The sequence below is a fragment of the Salminus brasiliensis genome, chromosome 6 (assembly GCF_030463535.1).
Source record: "Salminus brasiliensis chromosome 6, fSalBra1.hap2, whole genome shotgun sequence".
Lineage (NCBI taxonomy): Eukaryota > Metazoa > Chordata > Actinopteri > Characiformes > Bryconidae > Salminus > Salminus brasiliensis.
Window position 1 is genome coordinate 10,250,338 of NC_132883.1, and position 21,170 is coordinate 10,271,507.

General features: G+C 40.5%; 1 protein-coding gene across 1 annotated transcript in view; it reads right to left on the minus strand.

Moving 5' to 3' along the window:
• Positions 1 to 3,886: 3,886 nt before the first annotated feature.
• Positions 3,887 to 21,170, minus strand: part of sema3bl (sema domain, immunoglobulin domain (Ig), short basic domain, secreted, (semaphorin) 3bl) — a 46,567-nt gene continuing 29,283 nt past the window's right edge. The window contains exons 5-16 of the mRNA XM_072681576.1: positions 20,420 to 20,510; positions 16,090 to 16,206; positions 14,383 to 14,531; positions 12,355 to 12,469; positions 11,917 to 11,986; positions 11,494 to 11,638; positions 10,540 to 10,771; positions 10,342 to 10,436; positions 10,226 to 10,267; positions 9,862 to 10,087; positions 8,854 to 8,987; positions 3,887 to 7,303 (exon numbers count right to left, since the gene is read on the minus strand). Coding sequence (XP_072537677.1) covers positions 6,818 to 7,303; positions 8,854 to 8,987; positions 9,862 to 10,087; positions 10,226 to 10,267; positions 10,342 to 10,436; positions 10,540 to 10,771; positions 11,494 to 11,638; positions 11,917 to 11,986; positions 12,355 to 12,469; positions 14,383 to 14,531; positions 16,090 to 16,206; positions 20,420 to 20,510 — 1,902 coding nt within the window. The 3' untranslated portion in view covers positions 3,887 to 6,817. The remainder of the gene's footprint in view (positions 7,304 to 8,853; positions 8,988 to 9,861; positions 10,088 to 10,225; positions 10,268 to 10,341; positions 10,437 to 10,539; positions 10,772 to 11,493; positions 11,639 to 11,916; positions 11,987 to 12,354; positions 12,470 to 14,382; positions 14,532 to 16,089; positions 16,207 to 20,419; positions 20,511 to 21,170) is intronic.

The following is a 21,170-nucleotide window of genomic DNA, read 5'->3' on the forward strand; positions in this document are numbered from 1 at the left end:
GGAGCTACTTCTCTACAGAGACCTGATAAGATGTGTGTGTGCATTTGCACATCAGTATCAGCAATGGGTGCAACTTAAAGTAGCTGAATGTGTTCACTAATAGGGGATTTATGGCGTAAAAGCTATTATGTGCTAATGCATTTTTAAGAATGGTTTAATCTTTTATTCCTTAATTGACTATTATTAATCTGCGTTTTACTCAAATATGTTGTACCCACACATAAAGCACTCTGTATATTACTGAACAAGCACAGCTGACTCAGTTACTAGGCTTATTGAGACATGAGTAAATCTGATATCAGTGCTGTTTGCAAGCTCACATGGGCCAATTACAATCCAGTTGCCAATGGCAAACAAATAAACGTAACCTCTGGAGACCCTGGGTCCTCATATTACATTACATTACATTTCTGCTTTGCGTTTCTCTTTTTTACTTTTGACCCTTTGGCTTCATATGAGGACATTGTACATTCCTGTACAAATACTAAGTTTACTTATTATACTTGCTAGGTCCTCCTAATTAAAAATGCACACCAATCAACAGTCCGGGTCTCAGGAGGTTAGATTATTATAAATTCGTTCAGCTCAATTTGTGTGATTACAGTGCAGCAACTGAAGATGGCTGCAGTGAAGGTCAATGAAGGTCAAAAAAGAAATCTCAGCATTTGGTGATGTTCATGTCTTCCAGTCTTTGGACAGTCACTGACTGCAAAGGATTTGTACACAAGTATTAAAAATAGGTCTTATTTGAATAATTGTGGGTAAAAGGTTCTAAGGGGGTAGTGCAATATTTCCTTGAATTGCAGCTAATAGTAAAAAATGGCATCAGAAATGGTCATTGTCCCAATAATTATGGACCTAACTGTATGCCCTGCCTATATAGGTGTGTGTGTGTGTGTGTGTGTGCGTGTGCACGTTTCAGTCTGAATTGCCATCTAAATTCCTATGCAAGGCCTGAGATGAGATGACCAGTAACACAGCTGTGCTATTTCTGTGTGTTCCTGTTTACATGTGCACACAGGTTATTTACAGTGGGATCTCTTAGACATGCACAGAGATCTATATCTGCCATCATGTGTTTCCTTAAACACATACAATCACTTCACCAGCCTTCCGCACACTCGAGCTCTGCGTGCTGTTTATTCCATTATGAATTTCCTTGTATGGACACGCAGACACACACACATAAGGACAAGTGCAACTGCACGGCAGTTTCAGTAAAACTAGGCTGAAATGAAGAGGTTAAAATGATTCTGGAGGTATTAAGAAGTTCTGGTCAGTAGCTTATATAGTTACTGAATACTTACCTTGTTTTCTGAGCTGCTATTTTTACTGAAGTTTTCTTTATTTAAATATATATGAGAATAGAATTATAGTGTAGAATTAGGCTTCTCTACAGGCAATTCTCCACTGACACAATGTGTTCAGTTGCTTCTGAGTGTGGCAGTTTTCTATGGCAAGACGCCTGACCCTATACGGCACCAGCGATACATCTGTAGCTCATTTCATAAAGCTATTCTGGCTAGTTTAGTATTAACAGGACAACATTTCCTTAATGTAAGCCAGATTTGTCATATCGTGACTGTCCAATAAAAAAAACATGTATCTCCAAAAAGGTGACTTTACATGAAATGTAAAGAAATGTTCTTAACTTTGAATGGAAGTGAATGTAAAATGAATGTTTATTCCAAATAATTTAGAGCATTTCTATTGGTCTATTCATGCAGAATAATTTACACAGTAACTAAAAACAAACACAAATAGAACATGTTTTTCTTTGGACAGCAGTGATTTGTTGCCATTGCTTGATCTCCCTCTCTCTTATCTATGATTACATTTGTACTGGTAAAACTCCACTCCAGTACATATTGCAGATCCAGATACCTACATTGTAATTCTGACAACTCTTGGATATGTATCACTCATGGTCAAGGCTAAATTAGAGATATCTTGAATTAGCATTTGTGCTAGTCAGAATTAGGGTTGAAGCAGTATCATGGTTCTAGGTATACCATGGCATGAGAATTGATGGTCATCATACTGTTTACATTTACTTAATACTGGTATTGGAATAAAATGCAACAGAACAGAGAATCCTGATACAATTCTCAGAGTTTAAAAACCAAGCAGTTGATTAATGTGGAAAATAATCAGCAGATTAATCCAGAAAAAAATACTCATTAGCTGGAAATAAAATAGTTTAGAGTTTCACCTCAGGTTCAGTTATTTAATTATTAAAAGGGAGACATTTCACATATTATAACAATTGGGGGTTGAGGCAGGATGCAAGAGCGAGTTACTTGTAGTAACCCTTTCAACATCATCCCAGACAGAGGTCCCAGAATCAAGAAGAGCTGAAATATCCATAATAGAAACACAGAGAAACAAAACAAGGAGCTCAATGAGCACAAACAACAAACAACATCAACAATGCCAAACAAATAACAGCAGAAACACAGGGGTATAAGAGCACAAGCTACAAACAGGAACCCCTAGGGAGGATAACGAGAGGGAAGGGCTACAAAGGAGACAGGTGGGAACACTAATGACTAGGCGGGGCTAGGGCGGAGACAAGGACACAAAACAGAGCCATGTGCTGAAGAGGGGACATGGGAAAACCATATCACAACATATATACAGAGACCAAGACAATAAACACAAGGGCAGGACAGAGGCATGCTACAAATCTGCTTTTATTAATACATTGTTTCAGCTTTACCTACAGTAAAACTTTCGATTAGGCAAATAAATGCCCTGTTTTTATCCCTTTATGATAAAAAAATAATAATAATGAATATTAATGAATTCCTGATCTCACAAAAATGGGACTAACAGCTAAAACAGCCTGCCATACACCTGGAGCTGGAATATGTAGTAGTACAAAAGCCATTGTAGATATCTGTAACTGTAGTATTACAAGCACAAGTGTAATGACGGATACGAGAGAGTATATCAGTAGTAATATATGACTTCTAGTTGCATTAAGGAATTACATTAAGAAGATGCCATCCGGTTAATATGACTAGTCAGAGGAGCTTTATAGATCTGTAGATCTGAAAATATTACTAATAAACATTTCATAGTTGGGCTCTGAGTCACTACTAGTTAAAACTACATAACAGGGATCTTAAATTTGAGCTTTTACTGGTAAGAACTGAGTTAGGGTTTAAATCGCTGGTGTCATTTTAGCCTAAAACAGTTTGCTATAGTTTCCTATAAAGAAAGTAGTTTATTCCTTGATGACTGTTAGGAAAGGGTTCCTTTATCTTTGCTGCCGTCCACTTTCTTTTACCTTTTTTTTCCGAAGCTTTATTCACATTTGGAATCACCAATGGATTGTTTAATCACAGTTGAATTACTACTATACATGAACTTCTACCCTTACTCTTCCCGAACATTAGAAGTTCATTAGCTGAGAAAGCTGATATCTCTGCACTAACATAGCTGTGGTATCCACCCGGGGCACATTTTCTAAGCCCAGTTCCAAACAAACAAACAAAAACAGCATTTGGACTTGATTTTGGTTCTGTACAGTTCACTATCAGCAAGCTTTACGAAACCAGTTTATGTTTTGCTGTGGTCTTCCTCTGGCAGCCTTATAGACGCCTCGGGGAGCTTATACGCTGCATATATTCGTTCTGAGAAATGCTTTAAGACCTAAAACCTCTATCCAGAGTGATTTATGACTCTTGTATCACATATAGGCGAAGGCGCAGGCCTATTCTCAGGGGGAAGTGAGGGATTTTCAGATTCAATCACATATGCACATGCCCGACACACAGCCATATGCAGGCAAACGAGAAAAACGCAAAAGGAGAAGACAAACATCTGCGACATCAAACATCCCAGCTCAGCTCAACTGCATATGAAAGAAACGGCCGCAGAATTTGATGGATAGAGTTTTATTCGCGTATCTTTAAAGTGTAAACCCACATCTGTACACTCCGCATGCAAAGGACGGTTTTAAATAAGACATAAATACATCAAATATTCCAACGCAAACTCTTCACGGACTCATGTTCATGTGTCATCTACAGAGAACAAAAAACTACAGTGTTGAAACAAGCATTAACCACTCTGTTAAAATCAGTCCATACGATTACAAAGGCAACTTAGTCAGAGATGCAGATGTAAGTAAAGATATACAGTATTAAGTCAGATGATTATATTCATGTTGCTAGTCTGATTGCCATGTTCAGAGCCTCGAAAGTACTTTTTGTGCTTTTGATGAAGGTTTTGAGCTAATTTTTTGGGGGGGAATATTTTCAAATAAAAATCTGAGTTGTTACCCAGTCCTTTCCAATCATCTGAACACAAATAAAAACTATAGTGGTATCTCTGGAGCATCATATGAAAAAAAATATACATATATAAATGGACATGAATGGTTCAGTGCTTCAGCAGCAGGCCTCAAAAAGACCAGACGGTTCTATATTTAAAGTTTCCGTTTTTTTGTAATAATGTCACTACTCTCTCATTCAGGGAGATTAGATCAACAGTAATATTTTCAGAAGAAACAAGTTGTGTGTTCCCAGACTTCACTGAGCATAAATGAATCAACACAGAGCGACTGAAGCCTTAATGGAAAAAAGAGAAAAACAAACAGCCTCCTTAAAGCGACGTGACGTCAGGGTTTCACTTTATAAGCTTCTCCGCAGGGCTCCTGTTTCACTTATCCTCTCCCCTCTTACTCCTGTTGAGTGATGTGATTTGCAGAATGACAGATTATTTAAACACTTAAGTATTTCATATTGTTTTTCTGTTTGCAGTGTAATCTGGAGATCCCAGAACAATTTTAACACAGATAAAAATTTCATCCAGCATTTATGACTCAACGGCTTTAAACATTGAGGCTGAATGAGTGCCAGTATCTCATATGTCCATATTTTTGTGTCACCCTTTTTGTGTCTCAACTGCTAATAATAAATACCCGTGAATGAAATGAAGCAGCTGTAAACTTACAACAATATGTTAAATGCAGAGCCGATGCTGATGTATGCCTGCTGACTACTAGGCCCATTGCCCACACTCTTAAAAGTAAGTTGTTTGAGTGATGCCACTAGAAAAATCCACTTTTGGTTCTATGAAGAACCATGTTTGTAATAGAAATGTGTCAGTGTGATACCTTTTAAAGATATAAAGAACTTTCGCTTAATGTAAAGGTTTTTTTACAAAGCTTGGTACTTAATGGCCAATTAAACTGCTAGGCCCATCCACTCAAAAACGGGCATGGTACATACATTTTAAATAGACTAGTATTTTTATTTTATATTAAAATTAAACACTGCTCATTTATGGTGAAACACCCTTACTTTAAAAGTGCCATAGAGATCCAGTTTCCCAGCTCAAAATGTGATTTAGGACTTATTGACTTATACGGTTAGTGAAGCGTTTGGGGTAACAACACTGCCTTCTCCTTGGCAGATTAGGGTTCGGTTCACCGGTTGAGCTAGCATTCCACACTACACCAATAAAACTATTCAGACATGACTCCTAACGCTACATTCATCTACCTATGTAACATGATTGCAAATGTACACTGCTCTGGATAAGAGTGTCAGCCAGATGCCATAAATGTGAATATATGACATTTATAAGATTTTTTTGAGAAAATTCTAAACCTCTGAAAAACATGTGCCTTTATCTTATGTGCTTCAAATCACAGAGCTCTGAGCCGACCTTCTGGAGGAGCAGAAAGAATGTGGGGGGGATACACTGGAAAAATATTTCTAATGTTTCTCTTTGTGAACCAATTTCTAGACATTTTTACTTAAAGCCTTACGCTGAGTGCACTCAACAATCTGACCATAATCAGATTTCTGCAGTAATCTGATTATTCAAGTGGTCGTGTACAGCATATTCCAATTGCTTAGATTGGAGTAAAGTCTAGAAAGTCATTAAGACAATTAAGACATCTGATACAGAGAGCTGAATTTTACCTCAGTAATCAGATTTTTCAGTGCATGTATGATTTTAACCAGAGTATTCTCAGATTTCTTAGTCTGTGCATGCATGCAAACAGGCTGTGGTACCAGTAATAACACAGCTCCGGTGAGGCAACAAACTTCGGGTTTTACATGACGCTTACGTCAATTAATTCTGTGAGATTATTGCTTGCTTACAAAGCAGAAATCTGATTACGGTCTGACTCATACAGACGTAGATTTTTCCCATTATTTGATTACTCAAGTGCATGTTGATCAGATTCCTGATCAAATCTGATTTTCTGCAGCTATCGGATTATGAAGAGCGCACTTACTGGTTTAATGCACTGGCAGGTACTTTTCTTCTTTCAGTGGCTGTTTCTTTAAACAATCAAAAATATAAGTCTTAATTGTATGGAAATTTCACGTTTTTGAGAAATATTAGACATCAGTCCAATATTCAAGATATTTTCACTTCTCAAGATATCATTTTTTGCAGTGTACATCCAAGCATTCTGAGAGAAATGGAATAAACACACCTAGATATTGTCAGCTCTTACAATGGAGAGCTTTGCAGAGATCTATGACTAACTAACGAAAGCAAAGTGGGCTCATATAGTCCCTTGTTTCTCGCGTTGGAGCTCCAACTGTCGTCAAATGATCTGACAAATGACATCATAGAATAGCAAGGTAACAGCAGAACTAATACAAAGTTGACTTCACAAGTTTGCAGAGTTCATCTTAAACTGAGAAGAGCTGAGAAGGTAAAGACACATTATATACAACATCTTACAGTCTGTCAAAGAGTGCGTTTGAACGTGTCTTTACATCAGAGAGTTATAATAGAGTCCTGCTGACACATTGATAACCCTCTCAGTCCTTAAGTCTGTCTCTCACTTCTCCCTCAGTGTGTGTGACACTCTGCTGCTCGTGTCTCGTGGCGTACGATTCCGTTCTCCGGTGTTCTTGGTGACCCTGGTTTTCCGTGCTAGGTCCTGCGCTTGTCGATATTTGTCCATCATGCTCTTGTGTTTCCGTCGTAGCTTCTCATTGCACCAGACGCGCTCGCAGTACTGTTCTACTTGAGGGAGATTCGATGGACCAATCAGCTGAAGGACATCTTTAAACCACGCCCTCGTTGGGGTACGGTTGGCCGGACCCAGGTGGGTGGGGCATGGAGGCCACGGCCTTTGCTTGCTGTCGCGTGATAGCAAATCGGAAAGGGTGTCTCCTCGTAACACATCCAGCCAGATCCGGGAGATGGTTTGAGTGAAGCCGTGTTCGCGAGAGCGGCACACGTAAACGCCTTCGTCATGCCGTAACACGCGACGGAACAGCAAACCCTCATCAGTTTTTACCACACGCTCATCCAGCATCATCTGCAGGAAAGCAAAAAAAACACATTTAGTAGACAAGTTATTAGATTACAAGACATGCATGCAAATTTTCTAATGGATTGGGCGAATGTAGTGTTAGGAGTCTTGCCCAGGAACTCTTATTGGTGTAGCGCAGCATACAGTCACCCAGACTGGGAATCAAACCCTGGTCTCCCACATGGCGTAATAGCTCACTGGCAGGTTTTATCTGTTGCGCCACACCAACCATTCGCCAGTAGTGGAAGACATGGACATGGCTGAAGATATTACTTAATAACTATGGCTATTTATTCATTCTAATACAATTATTTCATGCAAGCATGTAGGTTTTGGATTTGTCTGTCTGTCTTTCTTTCTACGTGGCTCTGCCTCCACAGGTGTACTTGCTTAGCCACATAAATCACATGAGGACCACTGCCGAATGGTTGGTGTGGCGCAACAGATAAAACCTGCCAGTGAGCTATTATGCCATGTGGGAGACCAGGGTTCGATTCCCAGTCTGGGTGGCTGTATGCTGTGCTACACCAATAAGAGTTCCTGGGCAAGACTCCTAACACTACATTGGCCCACCTGTGTAATACAAGTCACCTTGTAAGTTGCTCTGGATAAGAGCGTCAGCTAAATGCCATAAATGTAAATGCTAATGAGAGCCTTGGCTGAAGTTATAGGAGAGGGGCCTACCCTTTACCCTTTAAAGGCAAGAGACAAGTGAGAAATGCTCTGGCATATTCTGAGCTGGGGTTTATGGTTTTAGATTGTTTAAGTTCTTCTGTTGAGTCTAGTTCAGTTTGGAGCTCTTACCTGCACCTTCCGTAACTTTAGTTTACTAGAGTTTGGGAAGTTTAGTAATTAGTGTTTTTTTTTTCCTTAGTGAAAAACATTGGATTTTTTTTCATTGGGTTTTCTGTCTGTTTTTCCTTCCTTAACCTTTGTTTTGTTTTTCCTCCTTCACTCCCATCCTTCTTTCGTCCCGTCCTTCTTTCCTTCCATTTCTTCTTGGCGCTGTCCACAATTTGATTCTCCCGATGTCGTTATATATATATATATATATATATATATATATATATATATTTTTTTTTTTTTTTTTTTTTTTTTTTTTTTCTAATATAGCTCTTGTTTAAAGCTTTAAAAAGCTTTTTAAAGCTTTTCTTGTCCTTCTATTTCATGGCTTCTAATTCTAAAAATGCAATGCTATCTATCCCATGGTACCCTAGCTGTGAGGTCCCTAAATAGAATGTAAACATTTAGACTAAGAACTGACTGAGTGTGACTGCAAACTTGCAATCTCCCAATGATAGACCCAATACTTAGATAGCTACACCACTTGGTAGATGTATTGCTGGGAGACGTCCTTTAACAATGACAGCCTCAAATATGCTGAAAGAATAGTATATTCATCAGTGTAACACTTTCAATAATGCTCAAGATCAGATGTAGGTAGGTATGAAGATGCAGCACAAAACTGTTCCCTGTACTGTGCTTTTTCCCCCAGAGATCTTCATTTATCTGAACCCTGTGACCTGAAAAAGGTGTGTAGTCTTGTTTTCTCTCACCTCCTCCAGATGTTCATCACGTTGTATATGCCAGGTCACAGTGGCTTGTGGAGAGCGAGGAACACACTCCAGGAAGGTGCTGTTGTTCTCAGTGCCATAAACGACCCTGTCTTCAGCCATGTCCATGTCTTCCACTACAGACAAACAAATACACAATTAGTACAAAGACACACTTTTAACCTTCAGTTTTTAGTTTCTACAAATAACCAAACAAAAGCAGGTTATGAGAGGAGATGTGTGTGTGTGTGTGTGTGCCTATGCGCTCACACAGGTGCTGACAGACATGATAGTCTTTTCAAAAAAGGTCCTGTGTGGTTCACTGGAAGGTCAAACTCACAGTTGCCATATTGCAGCTAGGTGTGTGTGTATGGATGCAGTGAAGGACCTGTCACTGTGCTGAAAGGTTCAAAGTGGTTCATTCAGAGGTTAAATGCTGAGTTTCCAAATTCAGCCATGTATGTGCGTGTGGGTGTGTAAGAGTGTGTGTGATGTGCTCTATAGGTCAGAGTGTTTCATCAGACTCATCCACTCTCTCAGGTGTGTAAACACCTCTCTGCTCTCTTCACTTCCTCTTTTGTTCCCTCACTACCTCTCCCCCTCTAAGGTGATGAGAGATGAAGTGTGCTCTGCCCAACTGCCTTTCAGCCGCTGAGTGTTTCTCTGAGAGTTAAAGATCTACTCGAAGTTTAACCAACAAAAGCCTTTTGAACACTTTAGGAATCAGAAAACGGCCAGTGTACACAAGCAGCAGTCCTATAGACTGTGTAAGTAAGTGTGTGGTAGTGACTGTTGGGATGCTTTAGAAACAAAGAAGCTCTTCAATTAGTAGGGTTCAGTGTTTGCTGTGATTGGTACATACAAAGTACTGTCTGTGTGTGTAGAAATTTGTACCAAGCCAAAGCCGAGTAATGCATGCAAGACTTACAAGCATGCTCAGAGATGTCCATTGATCATTAAAATAACATACAGCAGCAGTTATGTATGGTATCGTTGTAAATGTGAACATACCGCTCTGGTTCTGGTCAGTGCACTGCAGGGCTGGGTTGGCGTGTCTGATATCCTGTCTGCGGTAGCGCCGTTTGCTGTTGGCGGTGTAACGTGTGCATGCCTGTCCATCCCAGGCACAGTAAGGGTCCCGGGCCAGGCAGCACTCAGCACAAGCTTTACCATACATACTGCACCGATGCAGCAAGACCTGAGCCACGCCCACACTCGAACCCACAAACAGAGATTGCTGCAGAAGAAATGGAAAACAGGTATTACTATGATAGAATTTATGATTATATTATATATATATGGACATGGATTAACAAGCAAGAAAAGTCACACTATATATGATGTGAGGAAAGGGATGGGAAAAGTGACCGCTCACCCTCTTCACTGAGATTTCCATGGAGGTGATAGGAGTGGGGACCTGGTGGAGAAGCAGAACAGGTAGTAAGATACGGAAACATCTGCATTAGTGCTCGCACTCACAGACATACATACCTTAAAGACCTGTAGCTCCTCCAGCGTGATCTCCTCACTGGTCAATGAGTTTGGTCCATTTCGCAGTGCGATGACCTTCAGCACAGTACCGACATCTGCAGGGGTCAAAGGCCAAAGAACATTTACAACAACTTACCAATGACCTTCTAAAGCATTCCCCTGGCTGACATTTTATGTAGGTGTGTTATGAACCCTGACCTGTGCCAATGAACATGACATCGTAAGGTCCGTCTTCAGCCTGTGTGCGGTCCACGGCGATGTGTGTTAGCCTGTAGGGGACGCTGGTGCGGATGAGCAGTGGCTGCCGCTGCGAGGGGTACACGCTTCTCCACATGAGTGGGTGAGAGCGAGCAAACTGCAGCACAGCATCCGGAAACTGTAGCGTACTGCTGAACACACGGCCTGGCTGAGCCGTGATCTTACTGGGGCACTGGGAGAGAGAAAGTGAGAGTGAAAAGGCAAATGAACAAAAGAAGAGATTTCTTAGTCTCCAAAAATACAATGCAAGGACAAAAGTATTGGGACACCTTGCCTCTACTGTCCAGGGAAGGCTTTTTACTAGATTTTGGAGCTCAGCTCTGAGGACACAATTCCACTGCTCCACAGCTAAATGCCAGGGGACATGCTTCTGCGAGAGTGTCCTATTTTATTAGTAATACTTCACTACATGGACTGGACAAGCTGTGTATGTGCATTTGCACATTTACATTTGTGGCATTTAGCTGTTGCTCTTATCCAGAGCGACTTACAAGGTTACCTGTATTACAGAGGTGGGTCAGTGTAGTGTTAGGAGTCTTATTGGCAGGGCAGACTAGTCACCCAGACCGGGATTTGAACCCCAGTCTCCCCATGGTGTGGTAGCTCAGTGGCAGGTAGTGGCGTTATCTGTTGTGCCACACCAACCACACATATATGCACATATATGTCAGCAATGTGTGCAACTTAAAGTAGCCGAATGCACTGACTAGAACATTAGTGTACACTTTTAAAGATGAAAATCTCACAATATCACACCACATTCAGCACCACATAAGCAGTTTCTTATCTAGCTTTTAAATGAACACTAAGGGGAATTCATCTTAACTGTGTGAGTTAAACGAGTTAAGTGATATAGTGGTTGGGCCAATATGTGTCTGTGTGTGGCAGACGCACCACTCCAGGTCGTGGATAAGGAACCCGTCCTTCATACGGTCCCCACTGGTAGTCTGGACCCTCTTTATGGGCGAAGGGCCCATTAAACACTTCACGAATATCAGCCATGCTGTAAACACACACTGCAAAGCCCTGGAAGACGTTACTGTAGGAAGACACACACACACACATCATATAGTGTTGTAAAATCTGAAGTGGTAAGTTATACCATCTATATGCTGTAAAAGTCAATGTAAAAAATGTATTTCAAGTCATTTTGAGCATTTCTATTGGTTCATTCATCATGAAATTGTGTGACATTGTAAAGAACAACTTTAACTGTCAAAACGTTAAAAGGAAAAAAACAGATATAAGGTTGTATGTGATGTAATGTGCAAATCTTTGAGAAGCTAAGAGTTAGAACTCTCAAAACTCAGATAATACCTGATGGTGCTGAAAATAGCATAGACTTCCGGGTTTCTTTCATCTTTGGTCCTCAGAAAAAACACATTCTCTATAAACACACACACACACACACACACACACACACACACACGTACACACACACATATGTAAAAAAAAAAAAACAAGCTTAAATGTCAAATGTGTATTTATTACAAACCCTAACATATTTATTTATACTTATATTATACATATCGCCATGGTCATGCAAAACCTTGTCTCTCCAAAATAGCAACTTTGCAAGAGAAGGAAAAAACTTTAACAGAAGTCCATGTAAAAAGAATTGAATCCAGCATTTCTATTGGTTAATTTATCATGCTACTCATGACACAATGCAAAGAGCAACTGCCAGATTCACAAAAACAGCAAAAATGAAGATACAAAATATAATTTGTTTGTGTATGATGTAAAGTGTCTCACCGAGCTGGTCAAAGTGTGTGTCAATGCCATGAGGTCCAGGTACAGAGCACACCAGCCGAGCTTTTATGAATGTACTCCACTTATTCACCAGCACTCTCTGACCTCCAGCATCATTCTGAAACACACAGAAATACACATAATGCATTATTTGAGCCAGTTGCCATTGTAGTGAGATAATCAAGCTTATTCAATTCACCCATTAGTGGTTTTAATAATAATATGGCTGATAGGTGGATCTTTTCATTTTTTGTATGAATTATTTTTTGCCTGTCTTTGAAAGAGGGATGTGATATTGTGATCTCTGTAATTCTTTACACTTGATATGTGTCAAAAAAAGGATAAAAAAAGTATTATTCCCTTCATGCTTTCATCACTGGGCTCTCCGAAACCCCAAACAACTAGAAGGTAAAGCCAACCTCAGTGTAACACTGGGCATTACTCACCAACCATATATTTTTTTATCTATAATTTGTTTGTCAAGTTTTTTCCCTTTTTCTCCTAATTTGGTATTGGTAATTGTCCCACTCATTTGTAACTCCTTCTAGCAATAGCAATGCTCCCAAAACTAGGAGCATAAGGACTTAACACATGTCTCCTCCAATACATGTAAAGCCACCTCTTTGCAGCCCCCAGCTTCACTGCACCAGCTAACAGACGCCAGTGCCGGCCAACATTGCTTGAGAGTGATAAGGTGAGAGAGGGCAATCTACCCACCCGGAGAGAGCACGGCCAATTGCTCTCTTGGACTCTGGCCGCTGATGGCAAAGCAGCATGGCTCGGGATTGAATCTTGCAACCCTCGGGCTTAGTGGTAGCACAGTAGACCGCTGAGCCACTCGAGGTAGATTTTTTGTTAGGATTCTCGGAAAGATACTGGTGAATGAGGCCCATTGAGATAGACTGGCTTCTTACCTTTATTTAATGTTAATGCTGTGCTTCACTGAGCAATAACTGATCTTGTGCTGTGAACCCAGACTAATGCTGAAGTGTACAGTACACTGAGGAGGACCAAGAGCTCAGGCTTCACTCAGGCCTTAATCGCATTGCCACTACACAAGGAATAACCCATCAAAACTGTCACGAGGCCTGCTGAGTAGAGCATGTGTGCACGCGTGTGCGTGGATCAGTGTCCGAGCACCTGTTAAGCCTGCCTGTTTCTATATAAACGTTTATTTCTAACAGTTCCCGTGAGAACGGGATCATTTTTCACATCCCATAATATTTCAGACCATAGCCAATTTTTGGACGGTATAGCACTGTAACGGATGGGTCATGGTAATTCAGAAGCGTTACATCGACATGATTAGCGTCTCAGAGACACACAGGCTGTTTTACAGGACTGGGAGGTGTGATGTTTCTAACATGTGCTGATAATACGTGTCTTCACAGCACGTGTGTGTGTACATAACTGATAATAACAGTAACTGTGCTGAACTGCTCTTAAGGGAGCGTGTTTTTGCAAGCGTGTGTATATGTGTGCGTTAGTGAGTGTGTGTGTGTGTGTGTGTATGTATGTCTTGAAGATCGTAAATAGTAGACCAAGCAAAAAAGTGTGCGAGTGACCCTTAACCGATGACCTTTGACCGCTGAGTTGTAGTCCTAAGAGAGACATTCACCTTACGGCTTATTGGAGAAAGCACGTGTGCATGTGTGAACGTCTGTGTATGTGTGTGTGTAAGTAAGTGTGAGTGAGTGTGTCCTTGCAGGCATATGAGTGCCGTATTTCAAAGGATGACTGTGTGTGTGTGCGAGATGTGACGGTATGCAAAACATTCCACAGCTGTGTGTATACGGTGGGAAAAGAAACATACCGATTGTTCTGGTGTGCTTTCTGGTGTCTCTTTCAGTGTGTGTGTCTGTGTGTGAGTGTGTGTGTAACTCTAGCTGTATGGATTTTAACTCTCAGTTTCCATAGCCCGCTCCTGCTGGGAACCTATCTGGCGAAGGTAATCCTCTTTTGGGGGCTTCTGGCATGTCTATGATGGTGTGTGGGTGTGCATATGTGTGTGTGTCTTCTTTAGGCCCTTACCGCACACACTCGTCCGATGCGTGTGTGTATGGCTGCCTCGCCCTCTCTCTCTCCGGCCTCGCTTACTCTCTCCGTAAAGAAGAAGTAGACTTTGTCGTCGTCTTTGTCTGTGCTATCCGGAATACGGTGGGCAGCCACGAACCTGGGCTCTGAACACACACACGCACACAAACCATACAGTCAGATGTAAAATGATGAACACACCTGTTCAAATGATCTGTTTTGTTGATGTTTTTTAAAAAAAAAAAAATCCTCTAAATATGACATTTTTCTGCTAATTTCGGATCACATTTTTTTATTTGTTTAATTTAATATATAATATATACTTTATATTAAATATACACTTTAAAGGAGAAGCCAAAAAGGTGTTCATCAGCAGCAATGATGAATCGGCCTACAGGGCGGAGATCCAGCACCTGGCAGCTTGGTGTTCCCTCACCAACATCGAGAAAACCAAACAGTGCAGTGAGGACTACTGGAAAACCAAAGGCTGTCCACACTTTCCTGTGCAAATCTACAGGGCCGAGGTAGAATGTGCCTTCAGCTTCAGGTTCCTGCTTGTCCACATCTTTAAGAATCATTTATGGACCCTCAACGCCTCTCACTGGGTCTTTACTTCTTGAGAAGATTGAGAACAGACCATCTCCTCAGATCCTCACCAACCCTCTACCACTTCTTCAATCTTCAGTGGAAGTCAGTGTACAAAGTCCAAGTCATTTTGGACCTTTTTTTTTGCTCCACTTATCATGACATTTTCACATATTTTCAGGTCTATCCATATGTTTTTTTTATTAATTTTGAGGTCAGCTTAATGTAGTTCACTGTGTTTTTTGAGGTGTGTTTAGAACCATTATCCTGCTGTAAAGGCCATCCTCTTCTCATTTTCAGCTTATTGTTTTTACATATAATGTGATGTTTGCTGCCATAATATAACATTGCATTTAACTGAATCAATCTATTCTTCCCTATACCAATGAAATGTTCCCTGTGCCACTGGCTGCAGCATGATTGATCCACCCCTGCGCTTAACAGTTGGAGCAGTGTTCTTTTAATGAAATTCTGCCCCCAAGTCCACAGCACCTGTATCCTAAATGAACGAGGCTTGTTAAAAGTGATATCCTCTACTCTATCACCAATGCCACTCCAACACTCTCGGGTTAGAACACAAATCTACTGCTTCCCAGCCCAGTCCTGGAGTCTCGATATCCTTCTAGCTGTTCCTTGGCTTTAGACATGGTGACCTTAAGCTCATTTGCGTCTGCTCCAAAGTGTCCCGCTGTATTGGCAGCTCTTTTCTAAGGAGATTATAAAAGTTGTGTGTGCAACTGGACACGTCTCTCCTTAAAGTAGATTACATTAACCTTTGTCAACTCAAGATTTGTAAGGGAAGAAGAGGTGAGCTAATGTCTAAACATTCTAGAAACAAATCCAACTTTAAATATGATCCATAGATCTGACTACCTACAAAATCAAAAAACAAACAAAAGAAAAGAGAGGAAGATCTTTTCTAACACAACGTCATTCTGATAAATGGAGCCAAAATGACACATCCTCCTGTCTAAACCTGGCCCAGAGGTATTACTTTTCTTTCCTGTTCTTTTAAATCTAACTCCTAATACATCACCCCCTTATCTAGCAATATGATCTGGGACAGTAAGAGAAGAGGATGTGATGTAATTCAGCTGTAGATTGTGGGCATATTTTTACCGTGCAGTATTCTCTGGTCTGTTTCCGTCCTCATGGGAGAGCGATTCCCCAAACTTCGCAAAATCACTGAATCTCTTCCCAAAAAATCAGCTGTCAGCCCTGTATATAACTCTCCACCTGAAAGAGAGAGAAGGGAGAAAGAAAGAAAGAGAGATAGAGAGAGAGAGAGATGAAGCGAGAGTGCAGCCATACAGCTTGGTTTCATAAGTGCTGCTGTAATCAAATCCATTACAACACATTTAGTGCAATTTTACTAAGCTCTCTCTCACACTCAAGGGATCAGTATGCACTGTTGCAATCTCAAAACACACACACACAGATACAACCAGGCCATCTGTAAAAAGAGACTTTCTTGTAATAAAAGAGACAAAAAGCTTTTCTATTTTATTGGATCACCAGAAAGCATTTCCAGTGCAACAGCATCTATACACACACACACACACACACACACACACAGACCTCAGACCCACTCACAATAATGCAATTAAGCTCAGGCGTAATAATTTGGAACTGATTTTGAGAAAAAAGCCCCCAAAACAGAAGCACATGCTGGTAAATAAGCTGCTACATTTACAAATATATTCACTGCACAAACTAGTAGGAGCTAGGAGCATTTCTAGGCAACTGCTTGTACTGAGGATTGTCCCAAATTTAAAGGGTCACAGCTGTACCTAATAAGATTACGAGCTATAATAATAATAATAATAAGAAGAAGAATGTCAGTAATAATATTATTAGTTACTGTCACAAAAATGCATGACATGTTTCCTTTGCTGCATAAAACTATATGTGAGCTACAGCTAGAACTCATAGTTATACTGCCTGTATCACAATGCCCACTTTGCAAGCTGGTGTTATAATGCCCCTGTTACCACAAAATATAAATAAAGCCTATGCTAACATAACTGATGCCTTTGCTAGTTTAATTAATGCCTTTGCTTCAGTGGTCTAATATGTATATATGGTTGGTTATACAGTTATGTATAAGTGGCTAAAACCAAAACATATAGCTATCTTTTAAATTTCTTTTAAATATTTACGAATCACCCTGCTAACAACAACAACAACAAAACGGAATAAACTGTCTCGGACTGAAAGAATTAGTTGTTCTAGCTTGTGGAAAGACACTGGGACATTATGGAAAACTTAGTTTCTGGAGCGAATCTGCGTTTTGCATCCTGTAGCTCTGCATAGCAATCCAGGACTTTTTACCACCGTGATTCTAGTGGGGCATGTGTCTCAGTAAATTGGGTCTAATGATGCCCCTGTGATACACTGATTCAAAAGCTCTACTCGGATCGGCTGCCCTGCACTGTGCCTCACTTGAAAAGTAGTTCAGGCAGAAACACTCCTTATAACCTTTACATGGGTGAGCTAAACTGCTGTGAGCTGAATGAGTGGATATAGACAAATGTAGACAAACATTCTATTCAAAATTGGATGTCTTTGCTGCCCATTTTTGTGATATGTTTTGTGTTATGGTTATCATACCGTTAACATCTCATACCGTTGCACTCTACTTGCACAATGTCAAGGATATGATTTATGCCTGATGCTGTTTACATTTAAACCATGTTACACAGATAGGCCATTGAAGTGTTAGGGGTTTTGCCCAATGACTCTTGTTGGTGTTGGTGCAGTTGCCAGGTTCGAGATCGGAAGCCCAGTCTGCCACAGGGATGGCAATGTTGTTACCCACTACACTACTGTACACTAAGCACATCTAGAACTACGGCTGGACGATATGGTCTAATTCCTCTGTTAGTATTGATACATGCAGCTGTGTTTATTAAGCACAAACAGTATCCACGATATGCTTAGACAAGCATATTGTTATCACAATAAGATAAAATATTGTAATATTGCTCAGCTCTATCTAGAACTCATTTAAACAGTGAAGAAAACTGTGTTTTACAGTTATACGGGCCCTTTAGTGTGTTACCAATGTACACCAGAGTCTTGCCAACTCTGTGCAAGTCAGATCACAGTTTCTGTCCAGCATATATGATGCACCATATGAATCTGAATTCCCTGCTGAAGTGTGAACTGAGAACAGATTGATTTCAAACCCAATTATGACTGCATTCATCTGTTAGTCCTGCTATTTCAGCTGCAAAGGCAGTAGACTGATGGCTTGTCTAAATGTATAGAGGCCAAAAAACCTAAATCTGATTTGAGTGCTTTAGCATGCAAAATTTCTCAATCCCCAGAAAGTGTCCCATAATGCACTGCACCTGGCAAACTTGCACACAGGGATAGCCAAGTTCCAGGTTTCCAGCAGAGCGTCTGTTACACACATACACACACAACAATGGGGGTACAAAATATGTCCTCACTTGCAGAGAGACACACCTATATTCCAAGAAACAATAAAAATGTGCTCAAATATGCACACACACACTTGCTTACACTCATACACACACACACACACACACACACAACAACGGAATGATGGCTCCTGTCAGTGCAATCAATCTAAAGAGCATTATAAACGAAATATCTACTGACAACCGCAGAGCTCCACCCAAAGTTATACACACACCATAACACACACAAATCCAATCAGTTCCCCTGTCTGGCACTCATACAGCCATCCGGCATGATATAAGCACACACATTAGCCCTGAGTGATATGTGATATCTTGCACACTGCTGAACTCTATCAGGTTTTACTCAGAGACACTGCGCTGGCTCTCCCGTTCTCCTACACTACTCCACTCACACTGACTCTTAGCTGTAAGGTTGTGCTGGACTGCCTGCCACGTTTACCTCTATTGTGCAGAACATACTGAACATTAGTGTAAAGGAGCTCTAGGATGCCACACTGTATTTTCCTTGGCGTAGTTGAATTATGAGAGTTTGAAATATGGGATTAAGAACTGTTGTCTCCTCCTTCAAAAGAAACATAAGCAAAGCATAACCAAAACAGGCCTGGAAAACCTAAAATTGTTATGTAACGGTCTTGACTCATTATATGTACGCCCCCAATATTTACATTCACCCAGCCCACTTGTGAAAGCTCTAGTCAAGGCTGGCGAAGCAGTAAAACATGACTGAAGAGCAGTGTCCACAGAAGACAAGCTCCAACTCGTCATGCGACAAAGCAAAAGCTGCAGAGACAAACAGGCATCCAAGCTAGGCTAAAAGCTAATGCTAGCCTTTTATCATCTTTTCGCTTCATCGTCTGGTCACTCAAACTGAACTTTAGTGGCGCTGTCTCTATAACCAGTGGATCACTAGTTAGAATCCCGGTCATGCTTTTAGCCATCGACAGCCGGGACCCAACAGAGCACAATTGGACACTTCCCCCCCACCCCATCTCTCCAGTGTAACACTGGCCAGCACTGGCGTCTGCTGGCTACACAGTGCTTGTTTGGTGAGGTTGCATCGACGGCAGTATGGAAAAAGAGGTGCTGGCTGCGCATGTGTAAGAGAAGGTGTGTGTCTGGCTTCAACTTTCCAGTGTCAGGAGCATCGCATGTGATAGGGGGAGAATAGGTAAGGGTTGGGTAATTGGCGATCCAAATGGGGGAGAAAATGGGTAAATATTAGAAAACAAAATAGACAACATCTAGGCTTATTTTTACTGGTAAGACTTGAAAAAGTGGGGGCAACGCTAAAGGCTAATAAGCTACATTCTCTTTAGCTTGCACAACCTGCTGAGAGGACACCATAGGCAAGAATTATAGCAAAGTGTTTGTTACAGTGTTAATATGCTATAATATGTGACTTTAGTGAGCTGACCTGGTGCCGCACAATAGGCCAATAAAAGCAGGAAAATCAGCGTGTTTCATTCTGAGACAAAATAACAGGGTTGTAAATAGGTGTGCTACAACCAAACTCACTAACTTAATATTTATACATCAAAGAACAACTGAAAATATTTAATAGATGCTTGAATAAATAAAGGCACATTTAAACCAGCATCTGTAAATAAGCTATAATGCTGAAATCTGATCTGAATATCTATAATACAGATCAGACTGTAGCAGTGCTTGATCGACTGTTAAATAACCATTAGTCTGAATGTGTATGTACTCTCTATGTAAACCAAATGCATGATAAATGTCTACACCACTTTACCATGAATTAAAAAATCTTACATTTCTGTAAACAAATCCCAAATTGTACATTCATTAAATTGTGAGCTTTTACTCATTTACAAAACAATTGAAAATCTAATGAATTCTTTAGCACAAACACACATAAGTAAACAGACTTGCACATACACACACACACACACACACACATTCCAACACATACATAGTGTATCCACATACATACACAAACACACAGAGCTCATCTACATGCACTTTAAAGTGGAACATACCAGTGAATGTGCTGGCAAAGGGCAGTTTGGGGTCATGTGGGCATTTTCCTCTGCCGTTTTCCACAGTGGACGGGTTCAGCGAGAATGCATGCTGTCGGCAAGACATAACACATCTTTTAGCATCATCACGCATAATTCATCACTTCAATGCATGAAATCACGCATTACAATAGTTTACTAAGTGCTGGTGAAGAAAGGATCTGAGCTAATCTGACTATGCTTTGAATGGCACATTAATTGCTCATTAATTGTACATGACTGCTAATCTACAGTGTGTTTATTATATAACTGCTTATAATGTACTTGTATTGTCAATTATGTCAATATATAAACTGGTGATATTCAAGGTAAAATTGTATGAATGTGTACATCCCTCAGTTTGCCTTACCACCCCAACACGCCAACTTTTTGTCCATAAATAATACACTATTTCTTTAGATGACATCACAAAGAGGAAGTGACATCATTAGAGTGAGCCTTTGAAGCAGCCAGGAAAAAAAGGCAAGTTCTGAGGTTTTTGTATATTGTTTATTTGTTGCTTTGTCATGTTAGATAGGGTCAGTCAAGCTCAACCCAACCACCCCGTCACACAAAACACACAATGAAAACTGCTGTTTATTAAACTTTTTTCCACTATTAATGCAAAAAAAAATATGACAATACAAATTGATTGGCATGTGTCATAAGTCAGGACCTTGACAGGACGCATGAAGAACTGTGGCTATTTTAGGATGAAATCCTATCACATATC